Source organism: Suricata suricatta, chromosome 3, assembly GCF_006229205.1.
Source record: "Suricata suricatta isolate VVHF042 chromosome 3, meerkat_22Aug2017_6uvM2_HiC, whole genome shotgun sequence".
Taxonomy (NCBI): domain Eukaryota; kingdom Metazoa; phylum Chordata; class Mammalia; order Carnivora; family Herpestidae; genus Suricata; species Suricata suricatta.
In genome coordinates, this window is record NC_043702.1 from 32,143,110 (window position 1) to 32,164,294 (window position 21,185).

General features: G+C 43.1%; 1 protein-coding gene and 1 long non-coding RNA gene across 3 annotated transcripts in view; one reads left to right on the plus strand and one right to left on the minus strand.

The window, feature by feature from the left end:
- Positions 1-21,185, minus strand: part of KIAA2012 (KIAA2012 ortholog) — a 104,802-nt gene that overhangs the window by 32,886 nt on the left and 50,731 nt on the right. The window contains exons 13-14 of the mRNA XM_029934049.1: positions 18,609-18,685; positions 3,722-3,859 (exon numbers count right to left, since the gene is read on the minus strand). Coding sequence (XP_029789909.1) covers positions 3,722-3,859; positions 18,609-18,685 — 215 coding nt within the window. The remainder of the gene's footprint in view (positions 1-3,721; positions 3,860-18,608; positions 18,686-21,185) is intronic.
- LOC115287527 overlaps positions 16,621-21,185 on the plus strand; it is a 79,529-nt gene continuing 74,964 nt past the window's right edge. For both annotated transcript variants that reach the window (XR_003906523.1, XR_003906522.1), the window contains exons 1-2: positions 16,621-16,782; positions 16,895-16,958. This is a non-coding gene — a long non-coding RNA (uncharacterized LOC115287527). The remainder of the gene's footprint in view (positions 16,783-16,894; positions 16,959-21,185) is intronic.

Here is a 21,185-nt window from a genome sequence, read left to right on the forward strand (position 1 = left end):
AGAGCATGGGGTAGGGTGGGAGGAGTGGCAGAGAGAGAGGAAAAGAGAGAATCCCAAGTAGGTTCCACACTGACAGCCTAAAGCCCAATGTGGGGCTCCATCTCAGGAGCCGTGAGATCGTGACCTAAGCTGAAAGAGCTGGATGCTTAACAGACTGAGCCACCCCGGCACCCCACAATCTGTCATTTTTAATGTGAGTTACAAATGCAATGACTAAACTGAATGATTGAAACATAGGTAATGATACTTGGTGAGTGAGCCAAACAAGCTGAAGGACTGAAAATTCAATCCTAGCTCTGTTATTCTGGCCAACTCATTTGCTCCTCATCTGTTCCTTCAGCCATGAACATTTATTGAGTGTCTGTTGTGTGCCAGGTTATGTGCTAGGAATTGGGGGGCACCAGGATGAAAGACCTATTTGCAAGCAGCTTGCTGGCTTATGGAGAAATGACATAAAACCTCAGCATTGCAGTGCTGTGTGATAAATGTGACGGATTATGACAGGTTTCTGTGGGACCTCACAGAGGGTGAATCTAAATTAGTCTGGGGAAGGTTTGTTTACCAGGGGACATGGTGCTAAGTCTTGCAGAGGAGGGGAGGTAGGGCAGCTCCCGGCAGACGAAGCAGCATGTGCCAGGCAGGGGGCAGTTTGGGGGCTGCAGTGCATGGACAGTGTGAATTAGATAGGGGCCAGGTCTTACAGGTTGCAGTATGTAGTTAAAAATAAATTGATTTGTTATATTTTTCTATTTATAAAAGAAATACATCTTTGATGCCAGGACCTAGCCGGAAGGCCAATGGGGACATGGTAAGGAATTTCAAGCAAACCAGTGATATGACTGAGCTGTATTTAGAAACTGGCAGCAGTCGGGTATTATAGGGCTGTGGGTGGGTGGGGATAGTAACAAACACTTTGTAAACACAAACTGCAGCACCAAAACCAGACATGAGACACAGCTTCCTGAGTGGCTGGGGCTCAAACACACAAACATTCAGATCATGACCTGAGCCAAAGTCAGATGCTCAACCAACTGAGCCACCCAGTCACCCCAGAACTTTCTCTGTTTGAATTCACCACCCTTTTCTATACAAGCCCTGATATTTCTAAACAAGCCCTTTTCTACAAAGCAACCCCTAAGAATCTAGAGCTACCATGTCAAGAAGGGAAAGTCTACCTAAGGAGAGTTTTAACACTGAATGTTTGCAAGAAAGGGTGTGACCTTTTATGCAAGGACAGTTTGGGAGTGAGAGAGCCTAGTGTATGCTTTGTAAGTCCCCTATAGAAGCAGTCTTGAAAAGGGTGGACCATAAAGTGGACCTTAGGGATGACAATGCCTTTCCTTCTGTAACATTGTACCAACATTACTGAACAAAAAGTGTACCACAAAAATACTGTGGACTTTAAATATGGAGAATAATTACTGTAAATTCTATACTCTGAATCCTGCAGTTTCTAGATGTTCCCTAAATATACTTATTTCATTTCCATAGTAATTATCACCTTTGAACATACTATACATGTTTCCTGGGGCAGGACAAGGATCTCCATCTTTCTGGCTTGCTGATGTATTCCAAATGCCCAGAAAGGGTCAGACACAGAGTAGCAGTAGATGCTCACTGTAGATGGAATGCATAGTAACGATACTGTGGATACCTCATCCAGGGAAGTACCAACCAGAATTCTTTAGGGCTAAGGGGAGAACTAAACTGATGCTAAGGAAAAAAAAAAAAAAAGAATAGTTTCATTAGTGGAAGTGTTTTGAGTCCTATTGTGTTCCTCCAAAATTCGTATATTGAAGTCCACCATCAGGACCTCAGAATGTGACTGCATTTGGAGATACGGTCTTTAAAAACAGGGATGCCTGGGTGGCTCAGTAGATTAAGCACCTAACTTTGGCTCAGGTCATGATCTCAAGGTTTGTGGGTTGGAGCCCCACGTTGGGCTCCATGCTGACAGCTCAGAGCCTGAAGCCTGCTTTGGATTCTGTGTCTCCCTCTCTCTCTCTCTCTCTCTCATGCTAACACTCTGTCTGTCTCTCTCTTAAACATCAAAAGCTGTTTAAAAAAAACATAAAATGAGATGGGCTCCTCATTGGGGTGGGCTCTAATCCAATATTACTGGTGTCCTCAGAAAAAGAGGTGAGTAGGACACAGACACACACACACAGAGGGAGGACCATGTGAGGACACAGCGAGAAGATGACCATCTACAGGAAGAGACCTCAGCAGAAACCAATCCTGCCAACACCTAGATCTCAGACTTCTGGCTTCCAGAACTGTGAGAAAATAAATTCTATTAGTTAAGCCACCTAGTCTTTGGTACTTTGTTTGGTGGCCCTAGAAACTAATATAATAAGTAATGAATCAAAGTAATTATTTTGAATACTTGTAGCAATTTTTTTCTGACCAGAATTATTCTCTCTTATTCTGGTTATAAGGACCCTGTTTTCCTTTTTGAAACATTCCTCCTCTCCTCACTTTTAGCCCTTGTGGCCTCAGGCTGAGTCAATTAGTGTATTCCAATTTCCTGGCCACAGTGACTCATTTGGGCATGGGCATGTGACCCAGCTTGGGCCAATAAGATTCGGTTCCAGAATGATCTAGAAAGAGAAGTCAATAGCCATCTTATTAAATGGGGAAAGAACCTATCTACGAGGAAAGAGACGAAAGTAGAGGCCAGCCATGGAGTGAGATAGATTTGGGTCAAATACATGACTCTTCATCAAAGACCCACATTGTCAGCTCTGGCTGGGATTAGAGAAGGCCAGAGAAGATGTAACCTGTAACTGAAGTTATCAGGGTGACCTTCATGACCTCCAAAGTCTCTGGACAGTTTACAGCATTGAATAGTGCCACCGTCATGAACCTACATATATTGGTCTCCTCTCCTCTGTTTCTGTCTTTCCTAGGCACTTCTTATCAAGGGCCTGGGATGTTGTTCTCTAGGGTAGTACAAGGATCTAAGATCCTTCCAAGCCAAGCCTTGCTTTGTTCCTGATCAGTTTCTTTTACTCCCTGATCACTTATTTCCAGTTCATTTAGTTCTGAGGGGGACAAAGAATGGGTAAGAAGAGAACCCTCTGGGCTGTTGGATAAGAAGGCAGTCGATTTACGGAGCATCTAGGGAGCACCTTCCATGTGCCAGGCACTGTGTTAGATGCTGGGGCAGGACAGAGTATTGCAAAGGTGGACAAATGACATTACCACCATAGGGACTCAGTACCCTTAACTAGATATGAAGCTGAGTTTAGGAGAATAATGAGCTCTCAGAGAACAGAAAATAAGGTCAGACATCCAAAGAGGATATGCAGTTGACTTGTAAATAGTTACCAAGAATAAGTTTTCTCCTCCAGTTAGAATACCAGCTGTACTCAGTTACAGTGATAAAACAGTAACAATTATTTTAGCTACTGTCAAGATAAAATGAATTATATTTGTTTGTTTTATGAGGTAGTTCAAGGTTATCCTTTCTCGTCTCTTTTCTTTGTCCCCCAACACCCAAACCAGACACCCAACTGACTTGTCCCTGATGGCTGGCTGTGATTACTGTCCTAATTTGTTCTCCCTTCATCTGCTACAAACTGCCTATTTTCTGTCCCTTCTGATAAAGCAGGAACTCTGAGGGACTTCTGAAGCTGTTTTTGTACCATGCAGAAATGTATTAACTGGGATGCCTGTGTATGTGTCTATAAAACTCCTCGTCTTCTCAGTGTGAGATCACCTTCAGGAACGGCGTCATGTCGATGTGCAGCTTGCGCGTGTAAAATTCTTTTCTGTTTGAACATATCAGCCCTTTATTTATACAACTTTGAGGCTCTCCTGTCTTCTGAGCTGCTGCCTCCAAGGACTGCTGGGCTCCCTGTGAAGAGAAGCAGAAAGCCCAACTTTCATAGGAATGATATACAGTGAGACAAGAGCTAGTCTAAATCCCCAAATATTTATAGAAAGTAATTTTTTTATCATTGGAACACTAGTCATAACACCTATTTTTGTCCCTGAAGACACAGTGGGCCCATATATATAGAGGATAATCCAAGACTGGTTATTAATTCACACCTGGGGTCAGTGTAATAGGAAAGTGGAAAAAAGGACCCTCCTGTGTTTCAGAGTTGTAATCATTTATTGAATCTTCACAACAACCCTGTGAGGCAGTTCTTGGCATTCCCATTTCACAGACGAGGAACTGCAGGCTCTGAGAGTTACTTGACATAATTTGCCCAACGCTATGCAGCTGGTAATCCCCGTGTGCCCCAGACTCTATAGAGCTTCCACAAATGGTTGTCAAATCTACCTTGCAGATAATGTTACGGCAAGATTCTAGTTTATTTGCAAGCTTAAAATGTATTTGATGTGTTAGGAGGAGTGATTTGGACCAATCTAGCAAAAGGGAAGGAAAAATGGGCTAATCCAGGAGTCTGGAGGCCCCAGGACCTCTCCAATCTCTTGGCCATGCTCTCTCTCCTCTTACCACAACATGCAAATCATGTAAGATTCAGAACACAACAAAGTTTGATCTGAAGTTGCTTTCCAGCCCATGTTCCATACTGGAATCTGGGTGATCTTCCCAAATGGGCCATATCACTCTGATTAAAATATTCAAAGGCCCTTGCCCTCAGCATGAAGGTCAACCCACTTAAAAAGTTTATAAGACCCTTTGGGCCTGGCCCTGGACTTTCTCTCCTGCCGCATTCAGTCATTCAAGAAATATTTATTGAGTGCCTTTTCTATGCCCAGTAGAGCAGATACGACAGTGCAAGAAGCAGACAAGTCTCCAGCCCCATGGAAACTGCACATACATTTCATTGAGAGGGAAGAGATAACAAGCAAGTGGAACATAAGTTATGTCTGCCAGTGATTTGTGACCTGGAGAAAAATAAAGCAGAGAGGGGAGTAAGGAGTAGCTAGGGATGGCAATGGAGGCTGCAATTTTAAGCAGGAAAGCCCCATAAGAAAGTGATTTTTGAGCAAAGCTCTAAGAAGGCCAGGGAAGGTTCTGTGGGGCTCTTTGCAGGAACTGTTTACCTTACTGTGGGAATAACAAATGCAAAATGCTACCATCATCACTGAGCTTTCCAAGGTCAGTTCCTGGAGACTGCGAGACTGCCCTTCCCTCTCCTGGGAACACATTCCTCCCTTCTGGTTTCTCCGTGTCCTTCAGGTCTGGCTCGCTCATCCCATGTGCCTTTTGTGACATCCCAGAGCATTGAGCATTTCTCTCATTGCCCACAATGATGCTTATGCTGTGCAGCCAACTCGCCTCCCCAGTAGACCACAAGCTCCATGAGGGCAAGAACCATGACTATTGTTTCCAGGTAACAGCAGGGCCTGGCACAGGGTATGGAAACAAACAGAAACTTGATACACATTTGCTGAACAAAAGAGTAACAATCACACTGGGGGCAAGCTACATGTTACAGCCCAATTCAATTACAGTGGGGAGAGCCAGTGAGGACATCATGACAGGAAGCATGTGCTGACCTCCAAAGGCCTGTCCTCTGCATAGCACCGGCTCCTCATTCCCAAAGAAGAAAGTTATTTGTTATTTTTTAGGGCTGATTTGCTGGGGTCACTAGTGTGCCATGAGATCACCCTGGGTGTGGATTTGATCATTTCCATATTTTCTAAGAGACTAAATCTCAGATGTCTGTCTCTCTGGGCCATTATAAACTCCCCCTCCTATATCATTTATATTACTTTAAAGTATTAGTGATGGATTAACTGTTGGGCCCCCACAGGCAGCCATCATTTTGATGCACGCCCCCACCCATTTCCTTTGTTTAGAAATGTGGCGAGAGATAAAGACTTTCCTGGACAATTACATATCCAATTTTTTTGTCATCTCAGTCATATATCCGATTAGCTTCTTGGAGTGAGACAGCCCCTCTGTCTCTAGATCAAATGGAAACATTTGGTTCAAGCTAGAATCAGACAAAAAAATTTGAAGCTTGCTAGCGTCCAAAATCATGCATGAATCACTGGGTGGAATAATAGAAATCAGACAATACTGATTTGAAGGAAAGTTCTCCATTATCTTCCAGAGAAGGTTTTGTGTTAGCCCAGACAACAAAAGCATAGTCACAGCCAGTTCCAATGGTTAGAATTACTTTAACTCCTTATGTGGGGCTCAGGTTGAAGAATGGGGAGTTGAGAGGCTGTGGGTAAAGTCCCTCCAAGGGGCGCCTGGGTGGCTTAGTCAGTTGAGCATCTGACTTCAGCTTAAGTCATGATCTTGCGGTTCGTGAGTTCAAGCCCCTTGTTGGGCTCTGTGCTGACAGTTCAGACCCTGGAGCCTGCTTCAGATTCTGTCTCTTCCCCTCCCCTGTTCAGGCTCTGTCTCTCAAAAATAAACATAAACAAAATTTTAAAAAATGTCCCTCCAAATCATCTGATCTGTAAATCTTTCTTTTTAAATATTTATTTATTTATCTCGAGAGAAAGAGTGTGAGCATGAGCATATGAAAGCATGCACACAGGGGAGGGGCAGAGAGAGAGAGAGAATCCCAAGTAGGCTCCATACTGTCAGTGCAGAGCCTGACACAGGGCTCAGTCTCAAAAACCATGAGATCATGAGATCATGATCTGAGCTGAAATCAACAGTCAGACAATTTATTTTAACTCCTTATGTAGGGCTCAGATTGAAGAGTGGGGGTTGAGAAGCTTTGAGAAAAGTCCCTCCAAATTATCTGACCTATAAATTTTTCGTTAAAACAATCTTCCCAAATGTATTAGGGACCATGAATTCTAGCTTGATGGAATGTCTTCAGTGAAGGCTCTCTAGTGACTATAATGTGAAGAACTGTTTTTGCTTATTACATCCAACTGTTCTAACAAATAAATGATAGAGAAAGGGGGTTTGGGGATGGGAGGAAAGAAAAGATTGAATAAACAGGATTCTGGGAGGTGGTGAGAAGAGGAGAAGAAGTTATAAAGTTAAAACTAGGCAACAAAGCCATGTGTTGCGATGGTTTTTCACTTATTCATTAAACTGATATTTATTTGGTGATATTGTATGTGTTAGGCAAGCAAACACATATATAGGTGGGATGATTTTATTTTATTTTAATTTGATTATTGTTTTTTATTGTTTTTAATTTTTTTTTTTTGAGAGAGAGAGAGAGAGAGAGATGAGTGGGGGAGGGCAGAGAGAGGGGGACAAAGGATCCGAAGCAGGCTCTTCACTGACAGCAGTGAGTCTGATACGGGGCTTGAACTCAGGAACCACAAAATCATAACTTGACCCAAAGCTAGACACTCAACCAACTGAGCCATCCAGGTGCCCCAAGCTGGATGATTTTAGATAAACCTATGAAGATAGTGAAATGGGATAAGATGGAATTGATGGGGAGGTGTGGGACTTGCCTTTGGGTGATAAGGGAAGATCCTTCCAGGGTGACTTGAGCAGAAAACTGGGTGACAAGGAGCCAACTCCGGAAGGAGCTATCTTTAGCAGTCAGTATAGCCTGTATCTGATTATTCAGAGGTCAAACCAGGCAGGAATTCTCTGAAAGAACAGTGGAATTCCTGATTTCTAGGCCTGTTCTAAGCAGCCCTTTGAGCTCCACCCTAGATCCTGCAAGGCACCCTTCTGTTTTCGGGAGGGAGGGGCATCATAATTGACACTTGTAGCTCTTGGGGTATTTTGAGAGCAAAGACAGCAGAATAAATAGTAAACAGGAGTCAAGGTATCTGAAGATGTGGGAATAAAAAGGGAAGGAAAGTGGGGGAATTAGAAGAAAGGAGAGATGCCTGAAGCTTTTGTGTTTCTTTTATGTGTATGCTTTACTGGGAATGATTACAAAACTGGTGGAAGGGTCAATGTTGAGCAGAAAATCAAAACCCACCTATATTGTATTGTAACTATCTTAATATTTTCATATTCTGCTAAAAACACCTGGAAGCCTTTCTCTTCAGTAAACGAAACAATAAAGATTAATGAGTTAATTTGGTAAAGCTGATTTGAATTGCACAGAAGGTGTTGCGTAAGTACTTGGCATTTAAAAAGTTATCTGACATTTAAAAGGAGATGGCTGTTAATGAATTCAAGAGCTAATCTTATACTCTGACAGAGTGAGCCATGGAAAATCCAGGATTATTATCTTGTGGTAAACATAATGTGATTCAGTTGAACGTCAGAACAAAAGAGAGCTATCGACTATAATACAAATATCCATATGCACACATACTTAATGTAGCAAAACTTACAGAGGATACCCATTAAATAAATATAATTTCCTTTCTTACTCTTATAATCTCAGAGCCACAAATTTAAAGGAAAATCCTTCTCTCTGGTAATTTTGCCTCCTCCTTTCAATTTGTGTATTTTGAAGGGTCACCACCGTGGGCTGCCTCTACAGTCATCTTACCTTAAGAAGGAAAGCAGATTCTAAACCCAATCGCTATAACTCTACCCATGGGGCCCACAGAGCCCCAAAGATACGGATCTGTCCTGCAGGCGTCTCTCAGACCCTCCTCCTTACTTCTCCCACTCCTTTCTAATTGGGGTTCCCCAACTCTGTAGCTGTGGCTTAATGGCTCCAAGAGGAGCTATTGTCCCTCATTAAGAAAGCTGCAACACTCTTGCTGTCTAACTGCCTCCCACGCAGCTCACAACTTCATTCTGCCTGATAGAAAGCTGCCAAGAGTCTCTGGGAACCTGTGGGCAAGCTGAGCAGGAGGAAGAAAACAGAAGGAAGGAGGCCCTTTGTAGCCAAGATCTGAAATGTACTGGGGCACACACCCCATCATTATCTTAATGCATGGAGAGCAGGGTCGGGAGGCCTTTGCTGAAACCCTTATGTGGTCTATCAAGTTGTCACATCAAACCTCTGTGCACACAGGGCATTTGTTCCCTCCTGTGAGCAAACAAAAGGAAAAGAGTCAGTCTCTCCTTTGGACCACCAGGCCCCCCTCCTTGGCCGATAGTCTGTCCTTCCACTTTCCTGGGGGTTGGGGGACTCTGAATCCCAGCGGGGATGAATAGATCTGAGAGATTTAGTCACTGGGGGTGGGGAGGGTGAGGAGGACTAGGATTCTGAACTTCCCCCTCACCATGCCCCCTGCTGGGTGGGTGGGGACCAAATCCTGGAAAGGGTCACTCCTGCTCAGGGAGCTATGGGTTAAAGGTCTGTCCAGTTCCCCAGCACTTGGCCTTCTCAGGCCCTGTTCTTTCTTGCCCATGGAAGCCTGTGGAACTAAAAGTGTGCAATAGGAATGGGGACAGTGGGGGCTAAGAAGGGAATGGAGTTCTAGAGGGCCCCATGTGACTGGGCTGCCTGGGGAGGGAACTCAGTGGGTCAGGGACTTTGTATACACTATCGACTCAGGGTAACTGGGAGAGACCCTGCCTGTGCAAGGTCAGCCACCCCAGCCAGCCCTAGGTCCTCCTCTGAGAACTTGTCTCGGTCTAGGTTTCCCTGGCCTGGAGGAGCAGAAGACCTGTAGTCTTTAGGAGGCCCAACGGAACACCAGGATCTCAATTCAATAACCTGTCTTCCTGCCTGGGCTCTTTCTGAGGAGAAAGGACCCCAAGCCACGGTGTGGTTCCTTTTACCACAAGTCTGCCCAGTGGTCCCTGTGCCTGTCACCTGGTTCATCCTGTTCATTTTGGCCATCTGACATCCTGGCCTACTTTTTGTGTTCTAAAGGCAATTTGGTGCTGGTGAGATGGGCTGAGTGGCCAGTTTTAGGAGGGCTCTGCAAGGGGGCACGGCAGAGAAACAGTTTGGTTGGAAACCAGAGAAGAGTCTTCTTATTTCTCCTCCTATCACAAATTTTGATCTCCATCCACTTTTTTATGCCTCAATTCTACGAAAAGGATTTGACATCCTCCTGAGTGTTTAACAAATTAGCCCAATAGCTGGCAAACTTAGATTAGGAAGAGAAAAACACTGTAATCTCCAGTCTTAGCTTTTGTGAGAGACTCATTCAGTGACTTTTGCCATTTCATTAAGCTTTCTGTTTCTCAGTTTCCCTACCTATAAAATGGGGCCAAACAACCTCACTGTTTCACTCAGGGAACATTTGAATAATGAAACTCAGGACACCTTAATTCCAGGGCTTCTACTATCTGGAAGGAAATCTTATCCATCAGTTCTAATTGATATTGTCTTCAGTTTAATTAAGTGCTTTGTTGACACAACAGAATCATTGTTTATCTGGCTTAGCAGGAGCTGGAGGAGAAAAATTTTAAGCCAAAATAGTGATCTCTTTTGCCCCAGGGGAGGTAGAAACTAGCTTTTTCTGTGAGGGGGTGTCTGGCTGTCTTCAGGCTGGAACTGTGCCTGTGGTTGAGAGATGACACATGCTATTTTCAACTGGGAGATGGGAGGTGGTGGGTGCAGGGTAGAAAATCTGAACAAGTCCCTACCTCCTACTAACCCAATGCTTTAACCCCAAACTGTGTGACTTCCTTGTTACGTTGGGTCTGGTGTGACTTTTCCAATCTGACAGACAACCGAGAGACAGGGACTCTCAACTTGCAAACTGATTCCACTGTAATAGGTCATTTAAAATCAGTCAATTTTCCTGAGAAGAAGAAATGATGCCCATGTTGCTTGGATTTCTGCACTGGCCCATCGAAGTTTTTCTAACCCATAATTTAGCAGGACTAAACAGCTGAACTAGCCCTGGTAGTGCTGGGATGGCAGAGGGCTGGAATAAGAGAAAAAAAGAGCTCCTTTCCCTTTCTTTCCTCTCCCTTTCCTTTGGGTCCTCCTGTCCTCTGACTTCGAAGTTTTCCTGGGCAGTACTGCTGGATACCGTGTTCCTGGCTCCAAAATTCTTTCTGTCCCCCGTCCCAGGCCTTCAGCTGTGCTTCCTTGGGTGTAGGACAGAAAACAATTTTTAAAAATTCACAATGAGATATGAGAAACCCAAAGGAATCTCTAATAGGTAGAATTGTAAGCAGTGAAACAAAATCCAGACAGCATGGAGAGGATATTTGGTTGGGAGGGTTTTGGGGCTTGGGGGTTGGGTGGAATAGGGGAGGGGCAGAATGGTAGGTAGACTGGTTCACAGTCCTTTAAATTATTCCTACTTTTCACGCTTCTCCTTTTCCACCTCTGCCCCCTTAGATATATAAAAGGTCCAAGTTCTGTTTTATAATGGCTTTCAAGCAGAGAGCAGGAGAATGGAATACTAATTACTATTGTAATTTATCGGGATTACTTAGTGACAAACATTGTGCTAATCTCTTCCCATATGTTGTTTCATCTAATTCTTATTAGGACCCCATGAAGGACATATTATTATCCTTTACTGATGAGGAAATTGAGCCTCTCAGAGGTTAAATACCTGCTGAAACCACACAGCCAGGTTGCAAGAAGCAGGGATCTAAATGCAGCTTTGTAAGATTCCCAAACCAGCAGGCTTCTTTACAAGTGCAGGTCACATATTGAATGGGACTCTGTTGTAACATCTGTTTCCTCATCTGTAAAATGGGGATAATACCCATACCAACCTCATAGGGATGTTGTAAGGATTAAGGGAGATAATCCTAAACTCTGCACATAGTAAACCTCAAAAACATTGGTTGTAATTACCATCTAATAAGACCCTCTCAAGATAATAGGGAGATAACTGTTGATACTTATAATATAATGGAGGTTCATTACACTATTCTCTCTACTTTTGCATGTGTTTGAAATTTTCCATAATAACAAGAAAAAATAAAAAGAAATCAACTAGGCACATATCATGTGTCTAGTTGGAAGTAGCAGCCAATAGATTAGTAAATACAGATGTCCTGGAATAAATAAAAGTCACAGTGAAAATTCAAATAATAAAAGCCTTAGTTTTGCAATTAAAAACAAAGTCCCTCTCAGTAAATTATCCTTAAATTGTCAATGGAGTTTTGGGCTGACAAAATAATCTTGTGGGTGAGGTTGAACCAGAAGTTGAAGTTTGCTTAGATCTTCAAAAAACCTTTGAGGGGCACCTGGGTGGCTCAGTTGGTTAAGTGTCCGTCTTCGGCTCAGGTCATGGTCTCACGGTTTGTGGGTTTGCGCCCCACAGCAGGCTCTGTGCTGACAGAGCCTGGAGCCTGTTTCAGATTCTGTGTTTCCCTCTCTCTCTGCCCCTCCCCAACTCATACTCTCAATAATAAATAAAGTAAAAAACAAACAAACAAACAAACAAACAAATCTTTGAATCAAGCTTCACAACCTTAACTATTTACAAAGCCAGGGAAGGAGAAAGGGCGAGAGGAGGGAAAGAAGAGGGAGAGGGGACCAGCATGGAACTTGGAAAACTTCTGTACCATGCCTCTGGAAATGAGTAACAAAAGGTGGCAAGTAAAGCCTACTTCGCTGGATGGGGAGATACAGACAACTAATTCTCTTAGACATCAGTGCTAGGCCCAATCTTATCAGCCTCAAAAAAGATCTCCAAGAAGGAGATGCCTGGTGACATCTTCAATCTGTACATGACCCAGAGAATGAAATACCAAAGTGTGCCAACGAACAGCAGGAAGTGTCTGGAGACTGTGTGAGTTGTTACAGAAATGTTAGCTGAACTTCCATATCATTATCACTGGAAATAAAACAAGTATAATTCTTCAAATCCTATTTGGAGGATTATGGCTTTTCTACCCAGAACATGGTCCTTACTGTTAACTAAAGATTGTCAATTTTTTCCAGTAGCTGCCTTGTGCCAAGAACTGAGGTAAACACAAGGGATACAAAGATGAATAAGGCAGAAGGGGGGTGTGTGTATGTGTGTCTGTCTTTAACGATTAGTCACTTGTTCTTTTAGATAATAGCCACAATAGTCAATAGAAGGCAAGGTATAGCTCAGAAGGATACTGAAACAAAAGGTTATATTTGTACCCTTTTGAATGAAAACATAGTGTGTCTACAGGTGGGTTTGTGTGTGTGCGTGTATGTATGTGTGTGTGTGTGTGTGTGTTTTGTCCTGCAAGAGGAAGGCTGAAAGGGGATATGAACACCATCTGTGAAACCACCAAGAAACAGATGGGGTAAACATAAGTTTATTCAACCTAAATCCTAGTGTGCTAAAGTTACAGGCTACTCTTTGAAATCCCCAAGAAGTAAATTTAGGCACTTAAGATCAAATATGAATTCATACTCTTGTAAACTCATGAAACCTGAACTTAAGAGCTAATATAGGTTGAAATAGAAGTGGTTTTGAGGAATGGGAAAAAAAAAAAGGACATAATTCCAGTTTAACAGGGTTTTTAGGACACTACCAAAGTTCTAATCCCCACAAAGCAACAAAACAAAATCCAAGATAAAGCATGCAAGAAAGGATGTTTGCTTTCCTTAACAAAGGGAGAAAATTGACAATGTGAAAACTGGTGAGCTAGTTCCTTTCTTATTTTAAACAAAGAGATGCAATGATTCTTGGGAAATCTAATTAAGGTTTGGGCTTGTACTTTGATACTCTTTACTGACAACCTCTCTGCCCTGACAGCTCTATAAACCACTGGGCTGAGGGCCCTTCTTGCTCCAAGCTTACACAGATGGATCTGGGTGGACAAGAGAGTTTCATAGTTTGAGATCCAAATTTTTCAGAAAAAGAGGTAAATTCATTGTCCCCCAAAGTCTAGGGTCAGTGGGATAAAACAGTGAAAAGGGGTTAAGATCCTCAAAAGAAGAATTCTGATGGTCCTATCCAACAATTCAGTAAAAACTTAATAATGTTAACAGTAGTTAAAATATAATAGCACTATGGTGTTGACCCTTGTTTAGATTGCTGTATACTTGTTTGTTGTGACTCCTAGATCATTTTAAGCCAAACGTGAATAAAACCAGCTTTCCTCTTGATTCATTTTTCCTTCTTACTGGGAGAATTTTGAAAGAAAAATGAGTAATAGTGAAAAATAAGAAGACAAACTCAAAAAACCTCAATTTAACACGACCCTAATTTCAAATTAGGATGACTGAAATTTTTTGCATGCATTATTTGCAAGTCTTTTCCTTGCAGATTGAAGATGTCACTAGGCATCCTTCGTGGAGAGATTTTAGAGCCTGATAAGATTGGGCCTAGCTCTGATGTCTAAGAGCTGTCTGCATCTCCCCATCCAGAAAAGTAGGCTTTACTCCCCACTTTTGTTACTCATTTCCAAAGGCATGGCACACAATTTCTCCAGGAAAAAAAGATTTTTTTTTACATTGTCACAGTTCTAGTTAACAGTCACATTGATTTCCACTTTTAAAGTTGGGGAGAGCGAGGGACACAAATCATTAGAGACTATTGAATACTGAAAATGAACCGAGGACTGAAGGGGAGGCGGAGGGGGGGAAGGGGGTGATGGTCATGGAGGGGAGGCACTTGTGGGGAGAGGCACTGGGTGTTATATGGAAACCAACTTGACAATAAACTATTATAAATTGAAAAAAAAAGTTGAATCCAGGGGCGCCTGGGTGGCTCAGTTGGTTGAGCATCTGACTTTGGCTCAGGTCATGATCTCAGGATTCATGTGTTCAAGCCCTGTGTCAGGCTTTGTGTTGACAGCTAGCTCAGAGCCTGGAGCCTGTCTTTGGATTCCTGTGTCTCTCTCTCTCTCTCTCTCAAAAATAAATAAAAAACATAAAAAAATAGAGTTGAATACATAGCTCTTAACTGGGGGTGATTTTTTCCCTACAGGGGACTTTTCACAAGGTCTGGACACATTTTTTATTGTCACGACTGAAGGACTGCGCTACTGGCATCTACGGTAGAGTCTAGAGATGCTGCTTAACATCCTCCAGCTCCAGAATATCTGGCCCAAAGTGTTGATAGTGTGGAGGTTGAAAAAGCTTGTGTTAAACTGTTAGTATTAAATCACAGTTTCTAGTATGAACAAGTATCATTTTTTAATGAATGAATTAAACCTTTCACTGAGAGGGTATGTCATGATTAACGCAATCATTTCTCTGATGTTGGACTATTAGGCTGTTTCCAATTTCTCCCTTTACAGATAATCCTGCAGTGGACATCTTCACTCACTTTTTTTCAGCTGAATTATTTCCTTAAGATAAATTCCTAGGAGTCAGAAGTACTGAATAAATGAGTAGCAATATTTTATCATGCTTCACAACTTATATTGCCTGCCATTTTGCTTTACAACTGGATGAACCAAATTATAACTCATCAGAAGTATGTAAGTGTACCAGTTTTACCAAAACATAGTACTGGGATTTATCATTAAAAGAAAAAAGTGGGAGGATGGAGTACCTGACTAGCTCAGGTGGAAGAGCATGTGACTCCTGATTTTGGGGTTGAGTTGGAACCCCACTTACGGGGGATGGAGATTACTTAAAAATAAATAAATGAACTTAGAAAATACTTTGGGACCCCTGGGTGTCTCAGTCTGTTAAGCTTCTGACTCTTATTTTGGTTTAGGTCATGCTCTCATATTTGGTGAAATCGAGCCCCCCCCCCCCCCCCCCCCCCCCCCCCCGTTGGGCTCCCCAGAGACTGCTTGGGAGTCTGCTCTGTCTCTCAAAATAAATAAGTAAACTTTAAAATGTTTTTTTAAAAACTGAGAGGAGGCATACATCTCAAATATAAAGTGGTACCTCCAGTTTCCCTCAATCCCATTTATCAGGATAAATATTTTTCCATACCTGTTTTCTATTGCTATTATTTTTGATATAAATTGTCTTTTACTAGTTTTTCTAACTGGTTCTCAATGTTTTTCTTTTAAAATTTAATGTAATCTTTATCAAGTATAGATTGCAATGCTGTTGTAGTTAACGCAGTTTTTTAAAAACTTTTTTTCTTTAAGTTTTGCTTTTGCTGTCCCTTCAGCATAGATAATATTAACATTTCCTGCTGGAATTTTCTTTTCTTTTTTTTTTCCTGCTGGAATTTTCATTTACAATTTTAATACTCTTTTTAGGTGCTGGTCACCTCAACCTGCAGCCTCTACACAGAGAGGCCCTGGGGAAGAGGAGAAGCTTCTCTCCCGATTGATGTCAGCCACCGAGGTAAGAGCAGTACTTGGTCGCTGACGGTATGCGGGAACTCATTTCTCTTAATCAAATGAAAGGCCCGAGGAGGAGCCACAAGGCAGAAAGTAAAATATATGTGATGGCGAATACCAAATTCTGTGAGGAGTTTGAAGGACCTGCATTTAAAAAAAGGGCATCATACCTTTAGGACTTCAGAACTGGCAATGCTCCGTGTGCAGCTATTAATATGCAAAAAATGCCTTCATAAATACTTGATTCTGTTCACAGTGGGGAGGCAGTTCATTTGAAAGAGGAAATGGGAGCTTGGAGTTGAAACATGTCTGCTTGTCTCCTTTTTCTTTTTTCATTGCTCTTTTCATCTGCACATTTCCCCCTTGTAGTTTCTTCCCCCTCTTTCCGCGCGACTTAACCCCCTCCTCCAGCTCCCAGGAAGTTGTTGATGTTGCTACTCCGATTTCTATTTGTGGATTTGCCTCGAGGCCCTGATCCTCGGCCGGGTGTGGAAGGGAGGCTCAGGACCTAGCCGCCTAATTTGCCACTCCGCGCGTGGGCGGCCGGAGCCCCAGTCCTTCGCGCTCGGTTCCCCGGAGCGGACGCACTCGCGCCGCCGGGGTTGCAAATCCAGCCGCTAGGGGGCGCCCGGAGGCAGCCTCCCGCGCCCAGGGGCTAAGTCCACGAACCTGGTCGCGGCTGGCTTTCCCTCTCACCCACGCGTCAGAAACTTGTTTTCCACGTCTAGGACTGTGACTTCTTGGGGAAGCATGGTGATGCCCACATATTCCACCTCTAGGTTTTTTTCTTTCTTGCCTCACAGCTAGCGCAATGATAACAAAGTAAAAGTGCTTTATGTGACTGAACTCCTAATAAGGTCAGACCCCAGCGAGGGGAGGGAGAGGGCGAGTCGGTGAGGAATTAATGGAAAGGAAAGGAAAGTAGAAACTGCTGATGCTGATAAAGATCAATTTTGTGTGCTATCCTAGCCTGCTTCAGAGTGGGAAGGCAGCCCTGCAAGGAATCCACTGGATTTGCCAGCGGCCCATCAAGGTACGTAACTGAAATCTGCTGGGCAGAAATTTGTTTCTAAATCCTTTCCAGATGCTTTATAGTAAACATGAAATTAGCATTTACATGGAGTAGGTTGAGGAAGTAGTTAAAATTGAAGTCAGTGATTAATCTAATAAAGGGCCATTAGCCTCAAGAAGTAAGGGGTGGGGGAGGCATGGGAGGCGCCTCCGCCCTCCCCAGCCCCACCCCCACTCTGCCACATTTTCTCTGTGTTCAGGGGCCAGTGGGGCTCCCTGGGCTTTTCCTCAAATGGCTTTCCTCTTGGGGGCTTCTTCTAAAGGAAGTAAGAGGACTGTGACTCGAACAACCCACCCGGTTCTGTTGGGAGCAACGGCCCTCCTTTCACAGAGAAGGCACACGGGCTTCTCAGTAACCGGGTTTGCCACAGCCTCACAGGGGAGGCCCACAGTTAGGGGTTAAGCCCCTCAGCCTGGTGTTCCTCTTTCTGACTGCAAGGCTAATAATTCAGTCTGGGGCTCCATCTGTCCTGACTGAGCCACTCTTTTATTGCTACTGATGTTAGGGCTCCTGAAATACAACCACAGGAGCTGTGTGAATTTGGAGTGCATTTTGGGTAGGTGAGACATCTCGAAGGCCTTTGGAATGGTGGACTTATCAAAATATAGCAGAGTATATTTTCCTTGGTGACGGACTCTCTTAAAAAAGAAAACCTTCTAGATCCCTTATAAATGCTGTCTTCAAAGCAGGCATGTAAAAAAATGCAAAGGTTGGTTCAGTGTTTCCTCAGTAGCAGGAGGGTCAGCTCAGCTGTGTTTTACCTCAGGGGAGGCCTGACCCGGGCCGGGGTTCTAACAGCGAGAGTTCAGGTCCTGCCTCAGAACCCAGCTAGGCACACGCATGAAACTAAAACTACTTTTATTATTATTGTTTTTTAATGAATGCGAGGAAGGAGGAGAAAGCCAGGCTGTGGCAGGAAGCTGGAGATAAGAGAGAAATAGAGATCGTGCTGCCCCTGCCACCCAGGCTGTGGCCCAGCGGGGAGAGACCTGAGTGCGCCCTGAGCTGTGCTGTTTCTGCTTCAGGTTCTCTGAGACCCGGAGTACAGCGCTAGGAATTCCTCCTGAGTTGTTTCTCTAGAGTGAATTTGAAGACAGTCCAGCCTCAAAGCTTCAAACAGGAAAAACTGATAAATTCTTGTGCATGTATGTCCTTGAAACACTAATAGACATTTGTGCCCCATTCAGATGAAGCGTATTTCTCCTTTTGTTAGAGTAGCCTTCCACTCTATTGCTATTTTTGATTTTGATTGCTATTTTTTTCCTCCTCATTAGGAATGAGGATTGGAGGGGAAAAAATGGGCCCTTTAACACAAAGTCTTAGTGGTTCTTACATTTCTGTGTTTCCTTCTTCCCTTTTTCGCTTTGTAGAAGTCAGGGAAGGGCCTATTCAACTTATTCAGGCGCATGAAGAGCCACACAAAACAGTCCAAGCTGAGTTAAGACTTCAAGGAACCCTTGTAATTTTATAGTCCATTTGTCTCATTTTATTGATGAGGCAAATGAGGCCCAGAGAGGTGAAGACTCTTACCCAGGGCCACACAGCAAGCTGGGGCAAGAACCCAGTAGTCCAGCCTCCCAGTCTCATGCTCATTCATAGTCAATACTGTACCTGCTTCTGTGGCTTTTGGGTCAAAGGTGAGGTTTCATTAAGATCCGTGTGGAGATAGGTTCTGGATTCAGTGTTTGCTATGGTGAAAATCAGAAAAGGATCAAAATTGTCAGATCTAGATCTCATTAATTTCTATTTATACTATACTCATACATGCCATGTATATAAGGTTCTAAACACACGTACACCTATGGCATTCATATTTACTCACTAAATGACACCCGAACCCACTAGAAGCACAACATAAATACTGTGTTAACCATGTTAAGTATAGTGTTGAGAACTTATACTCAAATTTCTATTTTTCTTGTTTTGGTTGCTTTTTAAAAGAACAAAAGTAAATTCTTTGTGCTACTAAAATTCAGATACAGCTGAAATTAAAAAGGAAATATTGATGGAAAAAAACTGCTGATACCGTTGAATATAAATTTTGTATGATTGTACTTCACTGAAGTAGGAAACTGCTTCTGTAACCTTCCAGATATAGAGATCAGATATTTTCCTTTTCCCTCATAATGTGGAGGGGCAACAGAAGTGGAAACATAAAGGGGTGCCTGGGTGGCTCAGTCAGTTGGACATCTGACTTTGGCTCAGGTCATGAACTCACAGTCTCTGAGTTCCAGCTCCGCATCAAGCTCTGTGCTGACAGCTCAGAGCCTGGAGCCTGCTTTGGATTCTGTGTCTCCCTCTCTCTCTCTGCCCCCTTCCCCCACTCGTGCTCTGTTCCTCTCTCTATATCAAAAATAAGTAAACATTAAAAAAAATTAAAAAAAGAAAAAGAAGTCAAAACAAAGGCAAAGGCCAAAGCAGGGCTAGTGGGAAATCTTGGAGCTTTCCATAAAGCAGGTGCCTCATAGATTGTGTTAATCTGCGTGGCTTTCCTCCCTGGTTTCCACAGGTGTGGAAGCTGAGGCTTGAAAGGTAAACTAACCTACCTCAGGTTGTACCACTAGTGAGCTCTGGAGTAAGCATTTGAGCCCAAGCAAGAGTCAAACCCCATGCTGCAAAAGGATAGGATTTATTTTGTTTTTCTTTTATTCCTAAGAAAGTGAATTTAATATTTATAAAGGAATGTTTATTTGAGGAACAGATTTAGCTAAGCACATGGCTCCTCTGACAAGGGTTTTAGTCTCCAGCGTGGGTCAAGTGTCCAACAAAAACTTATTTCCATGCTTGTTACTTTTAAGAGCCTGTGGCATCTTTGTCTTTTTGACCTGAAACATCTACTCATTCCTTGTGCGCCGACCTTTCCTTTTCTGTTGTTTCTCAGCTCTCCTGTTCTTCTGGTTTGAAATGGCTTTAGGACAGATTTAAAACACTTCTTTTTTAAAATAGCTGGGGAAACTGAGGTCCAGAGAGTTTCATGAGATTGGCTGAAGGCTGTTCCTGGAAACAGTGTAAGAGCAGAACCTGAACCCAGATCTCCTGACATAGCATCTAAAACTTTTCCATCCACATCACACTCCCTCCATCAGCCTCACTTGTGTTTGCCACATCACAGCTGCTTGGCTGTGATCCATCCTGTGGACAAATCCAGCCCAGCAGAATTGCGTTGAGATGAGGTTCACTTCACTGTGGCTTGGAAGGAACCTTGGGCCTCTTAGAAATGAAACTTATAAATTCTAATGCATAAAGAAAGTTCTTGCAACAGCAGGAGAATGAATCAGTCAGCCAGAGTTCAAGAAATGTAAACACATTTTTAGATAGGAAACTAAAAAAAATCGCTTAGGACTTCTCCATCTCTTGGGTCAAGACCCTGGTAATTTACTGAGGTCCAAGCTGTCAAGGAGGAGACACAGCTCAAACTGCATTCCTGGGAGATAAAGCAATGGGGGTGGTAAAACTTCCTCTCTGAACAATGAGGCAAATCTACCCCTGTTATCAAGCTGTAGGAACTGACTGACCCATCACCCAATGCAGGCAACTAGCTGTGAACACAGGCCTGGCTCTTTCTCATTCTGAGCTGGTGTGTGTACATTCACAGACTACAGACTGCACAACTTCCAGGCCTGCCTGAAACTGGGAGCTCAGAGTCTTTCTGTGATGAATATTTCTGCCACTAAAGAGATAAACAGAAAACACATTCCTTCTCTGGCTGCCCACCATCAGGCCAGAGCAGATTTTCAACTGCTAGCATTAATCTAACCACAGGCTTTTAGCAAGGAGATAGCATTCCCACCAGATAATCAGGCAGTTTCAGAGATGACCCTTGCTAGAAGAGGTCTCATCTCAGACTCTTCTGCCTTCTTCAAATCATGGGGTCCTTCACCAAACACTCAGAAGCAGGAAGGAGCATCTGATTCTAGCATGGAATAGGATGCCTTAAAATTTCCTTCTATTTAGACTTATGTTGACGATGTTTACTACTCAAGTTGTCATTGTTTGTTGTTTTGATAAAAATGAAATATAATCATATTTACTCCCATTGTTTCAGAAAACTTATTTTCCTTGGTATTAGATGCTCTGGTGGGCCTCATTTGGTAATAGAGACCAAACCAAAAAGTTATCTCATGAGGCAAACTGGGCCACTTGGCTCTTTCGTAGTCGTGTGTCAGGGCTTGGAAAGAACAAGAGACT